Source organism: Amphiprion ocellaris, chromosome 19 (genome assembly GCF_022539595.1).
Source record: "Amphiprion ocellaris isolate individual 3 ecotype Okinawa chromosome 19, ASM2253959v1, whole genome shotgun sequence".
Lineage (NCBI taxonomy): Eukaryota > Metazoa > Chordata > Actinopteri > Pomacentridae > Amphiprion > Amphiprion ocellaris.
Genome location: NC_072784.1, coordinates 17,419,596 through 17,433,857, shown reverse-complemented (window position 1 = coordinate 17,433,857; position 14,262 = coordinate 17,419,596). Strand labels below are relative to the sequence as shown.

The window sequence follows — 14,262 nt, the reverse complement described above, 5'->3', positions numbered from 1 at the left end:
GCGGCTCATGCAACATTACGATGGTGTCTCTCTGCCTTTCCTCATCACTGAGGAGTTGGTCTGGTGTTATGCCTCATTCTGCCTGCCTGCCAAGAACTGGGGCTGAATGATCATATTCTCCAGACGTAAGGAAACCTGCTTGTTTGGTACAGACTGCAGCAAAAAATTGCATCCCCATTTTTTGCTTTTTTCAGTGGGAAAAGTAGTCAAAAAAGTCACCATTTCTTTTGAAATCATCACTTATATCAGTCAAAATAATTCAAACTTGATGTGTTTTATCACATCATTCAACCCTACCGAGTGTTACACATCCATTGTGGGACTGTGCACACCTAAAGTGGAAACTACTGGACATTGTAGTGGCATCTAAGGCAAAGTACTGCTTGTAAACAATGTAATAATATTTGTTGGGCTTATCAGTCATAATAAACTATCCAAAGTCTATAGTTTATGAATGTATAGTGTTGCTGCACTGGGGAGTAGCATTCTGGATATGCTTCATTTGAACCTTTCAGAATTTCAATTCATTATCAAAGTGTGGCGTGCTGCCACAGTTTGGATAATTAATGGGAAACACTAGATACCAAACACTCCCCAAAGACCTGTCTACATAAAAATATGAAGCAGGACAATAACAGCTGATGGCCCGTATTATTATTTTGACAAACTTTGCTACATTAAACACCCCGCTTTCCTGTTGAAGTACAGCATGTGGTCCTCTGACATAATGACATAATTCTCTGAAATTGTTCAATTATGACTACCACAGCAAAATTTATCGAAAGAATGTGAATACAAATACGAGTAGAGCGGACTTGTTACAATCTCTCTATAGTATGAACACAATTTAAACTCATTTGCCATTGTCTAAAGTGCTCAGTGCTGTTTTCTGGGTTCAGGTGAGAAATTCAATACTTACGCTCCATAAGCTGGGATTGGTGGTGGCGGAGGAGCTGTGCGGAATGTATTGTACACAGCCCGTCCCCGTCCCCGCAAGTGGGCACCCCTATAGGCCACTGTAGCGCCTGTGGCAGGGTAGGGAAACCCTGTTACTATGGAAGAAACACACAGGAGAAGAGAAAATGACTTTCAGAGAACATCCTCGACTTGGCATTGCTTACCTTATGACAGAATACATTAGAGAGAGACGTGTGGCACTGCTTTCCCTATGACAGAATGCATTATGGGGACGACAAGGAAACAATAGATTTAATCTTTTCTAGGTGCGCCTCATCGAGCACTCTCCCCTTTCCCAGCTCGCTGCTTTGTGCCGTACTCAGCAAGGATCCACATTTGCTGTACGCATCCTTTTCTGATGCCTGGCGAGGGGCAGCCTTGAAGCCTAGGCAGGTAATGGATGCAATACCACTAGTTTCGCACCACAGCCTTTGCATAGTTTAGACACAATGGGCTAGCAGCGAAGAGAACAGTGGGAGGGTGGACGGGGTAGAGGTAGAGGGCGTTTCTAGGTGTTGGGGAGAGACAAATGGGAGGTGAAGGTTGTTGAACAACCTGACTAGATGTTCAGAACTTCCCCAAGGGGAACTGCAGCAGATGGGCTGGACAGCCAAGGCCCAAACCTCAGCATGACCCCCATCTCCAAACCCATCTGGGACCATATTTAACCAATCACACAGCTACATATGTCCTCTGCTGATGGCTACTGGTGAATGGGAAAGGGCCAGTTGGGGTGAAAGGCTTCAGGGTGAGCAGCGAAGGGTTGGTGCGATGCTGCTACAAAATGGTCACGGTCACAGATTAGAGGACAGCCGATGTGATCGTCAGCTCTCCACTTAACCTTCAATCAGTCCAGTGGCTGTCTGATTACAGGCTGTGGAGGTGCATACAAACACACTGATCTCTAGACGTGATTAAGCTGGCCTCCACTTTTCTAGCAATTGAAATTCCCTCACAGCCCCCTTCGCTCTGATCGTCGCCCCTTCCCTCCCTCCCCCAACGCCTAGTCCATCACAACACAGTCAGTCCCATTATTCTTCATCCCCAGCAACGCCCCCTTTGCCACCCTCCCCTCACCTTAGTCTTCTTTATTCATTTCCATGACATGTTTTGGGTGAATTTCTCATGGGCCTCTTTCAGTTTCTCCAATCAGAAATGGCTCTGCTACGAGGAGTTGTGGCGCTCATGTCTGATCATGTTGGGGGGGTGGTGGGGCGAGACTTTGCTTCAGTTGAGGTGAATAATGCAGGTTAATAACATGTGTCCAATGTGTTTCAGATGAACCCACTGCCACAATGGGGACGGCAAACGGTCGCTCGCAATCTCAGCTAAACTAGACTGCAATGAAGATCCATGGCGGCTCATGCAGCCAGCGGTATATCGGTTTCTGCCTGGGCAGTGACGGCCTGGTGTTGCTGTGCTCTGAACAGCAGTAACCCTGCAGTTGGTTGAGACCAGTGAGCACCCTAATGAACGATGCACACCCTAGCCCCGCTGCTTCAATAAAGCTGACAGGGAGACAGATTAGCGGTGCTTTTAAAAACACAGAGAGCTAGGTTTAATGTCTTCTGCCATTAACATCACGCTCCATTAGTGGGTCCACACACATATTCAAACTTTGCGTCTCATTTGGCCAGGTGACGCCCACATTTCCCCCCCTTCACCCACCCACCCACCCACCAATGTGCAGGACACTTTGTTTGCTGCCAACACACCAATAGACTGCCTGGACTAGCAGGGTGCCCCCCTTTCCCCCAAGTGATTTATAATGCTGACCTTGACATTTAAATTAGTCTCTTTTTTTGGAGCAGTGGACATCTGAGCGCAGTTGCTAAAGGGCAAAAACAATCCTCTTTGATAGTTTCCAAGGTGTGTTTTTTTTTCCGTCCCCCCTTTCCGCTACTGTGTTTCGCTTCTGCTTCTGGGCCCCACAAAGTTCAATTGCTTCTTTCTTTCTTTTTTGAAAATTTGTATGCAATATGCATGCTGTGATGTATGTGAATGTAAACTCATAATGAGTTGGCGATAGGCTACACTGCTTCAATAATAACCCATAAATCAAAGGCGCTGTCACACCTTGGTAAGCCTGTGAAAAGCAACAACAGCCACGGTGTATGAGAGCACAAACCTGGTCTAGCCACCAAAGTCAAACACCTTTTCCGGGAGGGGGGCTGGAGAAAATATGAGTTATGTGCTGGAGGGCGGCAGGGTCACACTGCACCTCATATGTCATATGTGTCAACTTGAGAGAAGCTCAATACCTGCAGAGCCAGTTGGACCTGAGGTAATCCAGCTCTGTGCCAATGATGGGGTCATAACCGGCTCCCATAAAGAAAGATCTGATTTTCCACAAGGTTGATCTCTCTAATACTTCCTGCTCAAATACATCGGGCAATGAGCACTTAATCCACGCACTGGGGACCAAAAACAGCTTAATCTAATCAAGAGTCTGGAGCTTAATTATCCCCCCAAAGTACACTCCAACAATGAGAGGATCTGTCTACATATATTAAGATGGCAATTAGCCTTTCTTTTCTGTCATTTACACAGCTGGTAGCTTTTCACAAGTCCTCAAGAAAACTCCACCTTAGTAGCAGAAAATATGAACTGGTGAATGAAAAGCTACTCATCTCCTGTCTCCCTAGAAATTAAGCTGCAGAGAAGAGTGTCTCTCTTGTACCCTGAGGGGGGGAACCGCCATATGAGGGGCTTTCTAAGTGACAGCTGTCCGTGATGCTGAAAACATCCAACACGAGGAATCAAGAAAACATTGCCAATTATTGCAAAATGCACTAAACAGTGCAATATGTACTGCATACTGATCTGCCTCTCAGTGTTTATCCTAGTCATTTAAGTACATTTGTCATGTCTGATGTAATATTAACCACTGCAACTGGTTCTTTTTTTAAAATTTCATACAATAAGTAATAAAATCAATCTAAAAATCTATGTTCAGTTACATGAATCCATATTTGTGCAGATGAAGACATGAAATATCTACACTGTCATTTGTACAACTTTCATCTTCAAAAGTTGCCATTAAATCACATCAGTGCACAATAAAAGAGGACAAAGGTGAGCAGAGATACTGAATGCTTACCCATGATTTGTGCCTCTGCCATGTTTTATTGCCAATCCCTCCATTTGACTGGGAACCCAATCTTACCCCTCTTTTTTTTCCTGGGATCACAACCCTGTCCTATGAAACCCCACCAGCTCCGATCAGTAAGGGTTTGTGGGAGGTTTGGGTGGCAACAGAAGACATGGACTTGGGGTTGGCACCGTCTGCCAATACCTTACCCAGTACTCCCCACTACCTCCCTCCTCCACCAGGAGGAGGAGCCAATCTACCCTGGAAGAGGTTAAGAGCGGGGAGCCGGCATGAGGCTCTCATCCGTCATTCTCCTGAATGGGTTTTGAGGACAATAAACCTGTAGCGCCAGGACGAATGGAGACGAAGTGTGCTGTCACCGAGCCAGGATTTATGGCTCCCAATTTCACTGATCTCCTGCACAGAAATGAGGACTGATAAACAGTGATTAATCGCCTTTATATCCCATTTTACTCCCACCAAAAGTATATTAACTGTAGCTATGATGATTTTGGAATATGTCCTGAATCCTGCAATGTGATTCTTGTTTTATTATTTTTATTCTTCTTCTTCTGTCGGGAAGTGGGGAAAAAAACAATCTGAGGCCTGGACAGGCTTTTTTTTTGCATATGGGTTAAAACAGCCTTTTTCTGCTCATTAGGGAGGTTTTGTTTCAAAAATGTATCTCTTATTTATGTTTCCCATCTTCCCAGCTGGCAAGCATATGTTGTCGTTTAGGCTTGGCAAACTCCAGCACCATGTCAAGACGACTTGAAAAATTAGCAGCCAATAAATCACCCAACCCCTCCTGCTTCCCCTGCCTGGAGTGGTGGACCACACTCCCTCTGATTTATGAGATGATTTGGGAAGTGTGTGTGTGTGTAAAATGGAGAAAGTGTGCACGGAAGAGGGGACATGTATTAGTGTCTGTGTTCTACATAGGTTATCTATTTCTGTATGCTGGAATGCTTTGGTCTGAGTGGAAAAAACAGGGCAGGTGATAGTGTTGTGTGTGTATATAGGTCACTGAAATTATTGTTAATCTAAGTTACTTCACGTTCAGATCTTTAATTTAGCGAAAATTCTACCCAAACTCATCATAATGCATATATTTCAGTATGCAACTACACAGGGATGTGTGAATGTTTGTGGGTGTGAATAATTATCAGGCGAACATGTCGAAACCAAAGGAGTGCTGGGGGGAGGGAGGTGAGTGGGAGGCAAGGGAGGAGGCTTGGAGGGGGTGAGGGGTTGGGGATGAAATAAAAATGATAGATGACTGCTTTCTGTCATGGACAGTTATTTAGAGGTTCGCCGTAAAGCTGTCCGGGGAATGAACAGATTTTAGTCTAATGAGCAGAAAGGAAAGCCGTTAAAGTGGCGCGATGTGCTCAGCACTTCTTCCAAATGAAATAGTACCATTTCCCCCTCATTAAAATGCAAAGGGTTCATATAACATACAGCAATAAAGCTGGCATGTCGAGGCAGAGAGAGATAGGGAAAACCCCACTGAGCTCATCTCATTCCTCCATTACTGAGACCAGAAGGAATAGCGGCCTTCGACAGGGTAGGTGCCAACAATATCGCTCACTCAATCTCCCTTATTCGGTTAGCTCTGTAAAAGTCAATCTGGCGCACTTGGCAAATCCATCCACAGCAGCAGCCTCCACAATCTGATAACAGTTGCAGGGGCGCTTGCTCTTGAAATCATTTTTTTTCAGCTTTACAGTTGCACACCGCGCAAACAATGGCTCAGGCTCCCTCAGCCACTCAGAGAGGCTTGGATCATCCACTGCTTATCTGAGCCGCTCTCAGATTCACTTTGATTCGAGGGGAATTTCATGTTCAGTAGGTTCAGGATGAACCAGATTGTAGAAATTCAGGGGTCAGATTGGGATTGGTTGCGGCTGATAGTGGCCTCATGTTTGGTGCAATGCATGTGGTGAAAGGCAGAGAGAAAAAAACACTGAAAAGACTGTTGTAGCGCTTACCAGCATAGAGTTCAGGACCATAGACAGCTCCTACTACTGGATTCAGCTTCCAGCCTGATGGAACAAAGAACAACTCAGCTCACAATGAAACTGAACGCAAACTGTTTTATTGTTTAGGCTTTATGATAAAGTACGCTGCTTACCATTCGTGTAGGGGTTGGCAACTTTTTTGTTTGTCATCACTCGTGCTGTTGCATTGTTCACCTGTACAAAGGAGCAAAACACACAGCTTGTGATTCCTTTACTTTCACTATCCACATATCCAGGGTGGGTTAGAATCAAGCAGCCAGATGAATTGAGACTAATTCATAACATAATGAATAAATAAATGACTATGTAAATCTATTTGAAACATTTTAGTGTGATTGAGTTTTGTCCACCCTTTCATGAATTTCTTCATTTTCTTACAGATTATTATATAACTGGAAAGAGAGGGGGAAGCATGCACCAATTACCCACAGGTATGAATATAAAAGAACATCCTCCAAATTCAGTAATTGGCTGGATAAACAAATGGATTCCAAAAGAAAAACACAGGCAATGCTTTGATTTTTGTCTATTGACCTGATGAGAATGACTGAGTGTGGGCTTGGCTCAGTCGTAAACAAAAACAGAGTTAGAGCAGGCAACACTAAACGAGGGTGATAGGGGAATGCAGGTCTTCTCAGATTTGGTAGGAACCCAGAAGGTGATGGCATGCATTCATTTTGCATTGTCAAGTAATGATGGACAACTGGCATGTCCATATATGGATCCCGCATTCTACTAGGAACGAGTTAAAGGCACCATTATGCATGCATGCATCCAGGCACACATATACTCAGAGATGCAGATTTGCGCGCGCACACACACACACACACACACACACACACACACACACACACACATACACACACCAGCCACATGCTTATGCATGGGTTTATAGGTAAGTTGAGAAGGCAGCAGGCAAGAAGGAGAAAAGATGAGCAAGAAAGGAAAAAATGAAAGCACCTCTATTTTGCGTCCCTCTACGATTGTACCGTTTAGTTTCTCCCGTGCACGATCAGCATCTGTGCTTGTTTCAAAAGTTACAAACCCAAAGCCCTGAGAGCACCAATGTTAGCCATCGGTAGAGAAAAAGAAGGTGGACACACACATACGCACACACACACATACAGAGAAGAAATAGAAAGGGGAAGGGAAGGAGAAAAGGGAGAGAGAGGTGAGACGACAGGAGTAGGTGAGCAGCAGTGGCGGCAGAGTCGAGTTGTAAGCAGCCAGATTAATTAGAGGCAGTTAGTGAGGCGTCAGGAAACAGCAAACAGAGAAATCCGAGGAGAAGAGGATAACGGTGACATGACCTCACACAACAACACCAACAAACCTGCCTGCTTTACCCAATTAAACAGCACGGCACCGGAGCCATGGGTGAATGTCAGGGAGCAGCGGATGCAAAACACTGTGTTAGCTGCCATAATAGTCGTATAATTATCTACACAACTTCAGCAGTGCGGCCGCTCAAATGGCCCCATTCTCCCTTTGAAGATGTGGGAAACAGGAGACAGAGTGAGGATGAATTCTCTAAAGAGAAACGTTCACTTGATCTCTGGCTATTTCTGATTCATTGCACTAATAGTTGGGACATTTTTATGGAAGCAAAATTACACCAGCTCATTGATGCAAAAAAGTGAATGGTGTCGTGGCAAATACACTCCTCTGTGATAGAGAAGAGCAACGATATTGACTTTAAACCCTGACCAAAATACACCCAACCTCTCATTTCCATCCCCTCCTCCAACTCTCTCTCTGCCCGACTCCCCTGGGGGGTTTGTCACTTCCTTGAGTTATGTGGACTGGGATGCTGGACCTGAGCTCTATAGCGGAAGCATTAAGATATTCTGGCCAAACAAGTCCCATTCCTTTGGTTTCTATATATACTTATAGAGGTATGGGCATGGGAAGAGAGAGCATGGCCGCTGCTGCCTGATAATTGCTTGAGGATGTAATACATGTGAGAGATGGCGAGCGGTGTGATCTTGTATGCATACACAGGATCTCCAGGCTGCTATTTCTAGCATAAATAACATGGGACCTGTCCTTGGGGAAAGAGAGATAAAGAAATAAATTCAAAAAAGGAATTGAGGGCAAAATTAATCCTTTGGACATTCACCCAACTGTGGTTACCCCCTCTATCTTTTTTTTTATCATGCACAAATAATTAGCTTACAAGAGGAGAGAGTGGAGCCACCATTTTTCAAAGGAGACAAACATATTGAATGCAAATTGCCAAAGCTTCATAGGAAATAGATTGTTTATTAATGGCCTGGTAGGTTCATTATATAGCACACAGAGTGCTAGAGAGAGAGAGAGGCATCATGGGTAATGGCTTTGTAGGGCACAAACAATAAATGCTTGTTACGGCGGAGGAGGCAGCTTTATCCGGTGCTCAATCTTGTCTGGCAGAGGGGGCTGAGTGCAGCAGCATCGCCTGGTTCCAGGCTCCCTGCATGCCAGTATGTGAGCCCAAAGTACTCCTAGGTATGAATGGGAATCAATAGTATTCATGCCTCAACACCCAGCCAGGGAGCCTGTCGCCTTTATGAATGGAAAGCTCTGGAGCTTAGTACACTCTATTAAATGAACAGCTGGGTGAGTAGCACTCGGCTGTTCACACCTCCGCAGGCTTCACCTGTCCTGGTACGTGGTTAGGAGACTGATACTGCAGCAACACATCAACACCGGGGCCTTTTTTCTGGCAGCAGCGGGTTGGTATTCTTGGTTAAAAGTTCAACTATCTTTGATGTAAATACATAAATGATCCAAGGACTACAAGATAAGTGCACACTGTAAGGGCTAAAACTGAAATTACATGCAGTATTTCAGATTCTCTGCACAGCTGACCTTTGAGAATAGGGCTTTCTAGGTTCAATATTTTTCTTTATGTCAACAAATCCCAGGAACCCAAAACCAAAGTATTTTGTGTGTATATGTTGCTACTCTGTGTTGCAGAGCTCCATCGCTGTCCTATTAAAGACTCATCACTGAGCCACCACAAACACACTGTAGCTTATTTTAACTCAGTCCCACAGAAATACTCACCGGAGAACCAAGTGCGTATTAATTTATTGCTGAAAATAGTCCTCAACAATGGAACTGTTGACTAAAAACTGCAGTGGCCTGATATTTTTGGAAAATGCTGAGCTTTTTCTTTTTTTAAAAATAAATCTGCATATCGGTGACCTGTTTTTAAAGACTTACAACCTCAATAGGAGCCTTGGGCCGAGTGCAACAGAAATAGAAGAAGTGCTGATAGACGGAGTAGCACATTGTTGGTTTTTGGTCATTTCATTAGATTTGTTGACAAAAAAAAAGGAAATGCAGATTGGTGCTAACCTCATCTTTCAGCTGGGCTCTAGAAATGAATTAGTGTCAGCTTCTATATAGCCATAAAAATGTGAGATAAATGTTACCTTCAAGTTCATTTCAACTAAACTACATCTATTTGCAAATTATCACAAAAAATATATTATTTTTTATCCAGTTTAAAACAAAATGATAAAACTGAATAATGTAGGACCATTTCAATCAATGCTCAGCCTTCAAAGAGGGCCAAGTCCCTAAACAAGCAGTTTCAGTTCCATATGCTTGACGACCTGCAGCCGGCTGGTGGATTAAGTGAAATGTGAAACAGCTCAATAATGAATTGATTGACAGGGCTAATGATTCACAACTTGGGTGAGAGCTGCAACAAACAACAAAAACAATAGGGAGGGAGGGAGAATAAGAAAGAGAGGCATGGTGGATGCAGCTCTCCAGGACCAGGCTTAGAGACCACTACTCTCAGCCAATGTACACACTACACTAATGCCATCATTAGGAAACAGAAGAAGTACATGGTAATGAAGCAGCTGGCGTTCTAGTTCACTTACCTTGGATCCTCGCTCATTAAAGATAATCTCCACATCTAAAATCTTTCCAAATTGCTGCGGAGAGAAAAGAAAAAGAGAAGAGAGATGGAGTTAGAAAGCCTCACTGCCTGTGAATTCATGAGAAGGAAGACTGGAGAAAGAAAAACCATTAAGGCAATATGGAAATGTTACTTTTGTGAGGAAATGGTGGTCAATTTGCATTTGTTAGCTCGGCAAACAGTTCTTGAAGCTCGCTGGCACGGTTTAAAAAGAGAACCCAGAGCTGCTGCTTTAATGCCGCTCTGTATTTCTATCAGTACTATATGAAATGAGATCACAGTATTTGTAAAAATACTTGATCTTTGATTACATTATGGCATTTCTGATGTTTGTTTGCTTGCGTCTTTGAACACAATCAGAAAAGAAGAAGCATCAGATGACATTTTGATGTTGTCTTGAGATATGGGACCATGTTCACCTCCACGATCACCTGAGGAAAACTCACTTCTTCAAGTCTGGTGGAGAGTTTAGTGGACCACGTCTGACTCTACCCTTTCTATTCTTTTTCTACACCTCTCCCCCTTCTGTTCTTTATTCTCTCTACCTCTCTTTGTTTGTGTTCTCTCACAGTCAACAGGACCTAAGGGCCAGTCCCAAGGGGTTAACATGCTCCAGCCTTTCGATTTAACAGGGCTGCCTTTGGATCATTAGAAAACAGAGGAATGAAAGTAAACTGTAAGTTCCTCTAATGAGTGGAGTGAGAGCGACTTTTAATTGCTGTCTACAATGGCCGTATTATTTCATTAAAAGTAATTACCCTGTCAAGCGGTCCGCGTCGCCTTCATTTCAGCACAACAGGGAAGAAATGGGCCTTCCATGTGGTCGACACTCAATGGGAATGGATGGATCGTTTGACTGAGCCTCTAATAGGGGTTAGGAGGAGCTGGCTATTATCTGGCTGGAGTGAGTGGAGTGGGCTTGAGGAGCTGAGGTTTATGGGTTAGCGGAAAAACATATGTTTCCTCCCACTTCAAAGGGTAATGCAGCAACCTCACCACACCAAGTTACAAAACTGGCTCGGTTATTTAAAACCTCAGTTTCAGCGGGATGCATCTTATCCTCTATATATCTGCTTTTCCTGAAATGAGATTCCATAGATCCTATCCACACATCTGCCTCATATGGCGCTCAGCTCCATTGATTCGAATGGGGACCGTTGGCTCGATCACACACGCAGGCATTTATATCCCAGCGTGATGCCCCTTTCTCGCCTGAGAAGACAATGCTTCCCCCACGCAACGTGCAGATGCTAATTGTTTTAACCGAGCGTAATGGGCTTGTGGCGTCGATTAATTAGTTTCAGAGGAAGTCGTCTTTGTGGATTTCCACATGGCGCTGGGGACTGCTCGCTGCTCGCCACTGATCTCATGCACTTCTTTCCCCACCCACCCACTCACACACACTCGCACACAGAAACAGCTGCATCAGCAGCACCGATAAACAATAGCTTCAATGGGAGGAGTCTCCAGAGGGAGGACAGCGGAGAGGCTGACGTCATCCAAGAGGCTGCAGCTACATCCATCCATAGATTACAAACACAATTCAGTATCAGCGGGAAAATAAACACAGAAGCTTCCATGAGTTAAACGACCAGATGAGTGCTTTTGTGTGTTTTATCCAATTTATCAAGCACACTTTATGTTTAATTTAACATTCTGCAAAACCATGCTGCAACATTTAAGACATTTGACTGTTTTTCTTTGGTTTCCATTTACTTTTATTTCCATATGGCTTCCATTATATTATCATTCCTAAGTAATGCTGCGCAGAGTCCCGAAATAATTTTTAATCTGCACTTAAAATACATTATGGAGAAAGAGAAAATGGATTACACAACTCATGCATGTTTAAGTGGGCAGTATTTACACCGAAATGGGCAGAAACCAGTGGCTGCCTGGAATACCACAAAAAACAAAAAAATAAAAAATACGCTGAAATATTTAAAACTGAACGGCATGCATATAAAAATGACCCATAAAAAAGTAAAGTAGACATGATTTGCAGTTAAAGAGCTAAAAATTGTAAACACGCTGGTACTTGCTGGCTTTTTTTTCCTGAATAAAATGATGACAGACTGTATATTCAAGGCCTTAAGCTTCCGAGTGTGGAGGCAACAAACAAGATTGAGGCCCTTGTGCCTCCACCTTTGATTAGCCTGAACATCTTTAAGCTCCTCAGAAACCTATAATTACGCCACAGTGCCCTGTGTATTCAAACAGAGTGGAAGTGTAGAGCATGTTCGGGAGCAGCCGTCAGTGCGACAGTAGGATTGAGGGGGTAAGGGGAGTAGGGGGGAGGGCAGAGGTCCTGATTGCTCCGGGGAATGCTGTGAGAGCCCTTACGTGCACTAAGAGAAGCATTGCTGAAGAAGCCAGTCGCATAAACGAGGGCACCCTCAAGCAGCGCAGCATGGGCGCTGCACAGAGCTCGCTCACACTTGGAGTGTTTTCATTTCCCCTCACACTTACTAGTTCTCAAAGATCACAGTTTCTAATTACTGATTAACGTCCGCTGTGGTTGCCCTAATGAGGCCTTCATTCAGCGCCTCGTTAAAAGCTCACAAGTTTCTCAGCACCCTTAACCCTGTGGTGTGCAGGGTGAATCTCGGGCTCTCCCTACTTGTTTTAGGGTGCTGGCTGTCTACTGTTGTTAAAACAGTGGTAGAAGGTTCGTCCGTGGTGTGTGGGAGCAGATGGAGCTCCTGGCGGAGCTCTGCTCTGTGGTGGAGGCCTTCTCTAGCGAGCTGTGCAGCACCTCCACTCTTTTCCTCCTCTGTCTTCCCGCCTGCATGTCTGTGGGTTTCACTCATGCGTAACAGTAATGGCGTATTGAGCCGGTGGCGCTCCAGAAGCCATTAGAGCTAGAGGGATGAGGCTTTGCACACACTGATCACACAAAGGCCCATTGTGGAGGCCATGTCAGAGGGTGGAGCACACCAGCTATCTCCTTGCCAAGCTCTACCCAAGACAATCAATCCCTCAATCCGCCACTATTCCAACCAGCAGAGGAGGTTGTGCTTAACAAGAAGGAATGGGTAACATGTGGATGAAGCCGTGGTGATTGAGGGGGACTGAGTGGGCTGCGATCAATTTTGTATCATATATCTGCATGCACCGACCAGCTACACAAAGCCTCCGAGCTAATTACTGAGGTGATTTGGATTCCACACGACCTGCGCTGGAGCTGGGAACAATAAAGCCAACATTCAGAGAGAGACAGAGAGACAAGGAGAGAGAGAGAGGGAGGGAGGGAGAGCGTGAGCAGCCATGTTGTCTGCAATTTATAAAGCCACAGCTAGGGCTCTCAAGTAATTAATATCATCAGCTGGATGTTGTCTTCATAACAACGCGAATTAACGCCTCTGGGTTCTAATGGTCCAATTAGCGCATAACATTTAAAGTACATTTTTGGCAATCGTCTCCATTCAGATCCATTATCGTTATTGAATCAGGGGGTGTTTCGTTCAGTTCTTATTGAGGCTTTTGTGAGACACAAGGGTGAGCTGTTGAACTATATATTGCCTCATTAATTGGCCAAGAGGCAGAGAGAGAGGAAGAGAGAATTTCTGTTGAGGACCCGTGGTGTGCTGACCACTCTGTATGGGCAACCTGTAAAAAATGATCTGCTCAGTCCTGACTGACAGTGCTGTGGAAGCTACTTAAGATCTTTTTCCATGATGAGAATAAAGCTATTTAACAAAATAGAAGAAGTTAATTTATTATTATTTTTTTTAACCATCATTTTTGTTGCAAAAAGAGACACTGAAACCAAAAAGAAGTCTGACAGGGCAAACGGAGCCTCTTAAGTAGAGCTGAACAGTGAAATCATTATTGCACAGGGTTCCATAGCTCAACAAACTTCTGCCCAGTGTTCAACCTGCAGTCCAGCAGCGAGTTCACTATCTGATTGTGACTGATTATGACTTGTAAAAACTCAGAAGGCACTCTTCCACCCACCCACCCCTGACAATGTACTAATCAATGCATTAACTAGATGACAGTTTAAGCACTGGCTTCACTCATTAAATAAGCAGCCGTGGCTGTGTGATTTAGCTTGTTTTCCCTGAAGCTTAATAAGCCAAATATTCCATTTCATAAAGATGTAATAATTTCTTCTGACATTAGTGGAGGTGCTCTTTGTTTGAGGCGAGGTTGGGCCCCTTGACTATAAAACACTGCAATGAGGATTAATACCATTTAACATTCTGGGTGTGCCAACTTTCTGTTTTACATCCAAATAAAGTGGTTTTAATGATCTTTAGATAATATGTAAACTG

At 44.2% G+C, this 14,262-nt stretch overlaps 1 protein-coding gene across 12 annotated transcripts in view; it reads right to left on the bottom strand.

Moving 5' to 3' along the window:
- Positions 1-14,262, bottom strand: part of LOC111562889 (RNA binding protein fox-1 homolog 3-like) — a 530,604-nt gene that overhangs the window by 23,669 nt on the left and 492,673 nt on the right. For 10 of the 12 annotated variants that reach the window (XM_023261666.3, XM_023261665.3, XM_023261668.3 and 7 more), the window contains 5 exons: positions 9,948-10,001; positions 7,030-7,122; positions 6,183-6,243; positions 6,040-6,093; positions 920-1,052 (listed from right to left, as the gene is read on the bottom strand). In XM_023261666.3, coding sequence (XP_023117434.1) covers positions 920-1,052; positions 6,040-6,093; positions 6,183-6,243; positions 7,030-7,122; positions 9,948-10,001 — 395 coding nt within the window. The remainder of the gene's footprint in view (positions 1-919; positions 1,053-6,039; positions 6,094-6,182; positions 6,244-7,029; positions 7,123-9,947; positions 10,002-14,262) is intronic. The other 2 variants (XM_023261674.3, XM_055005208.1) reach the window with 1 other exon arrangement.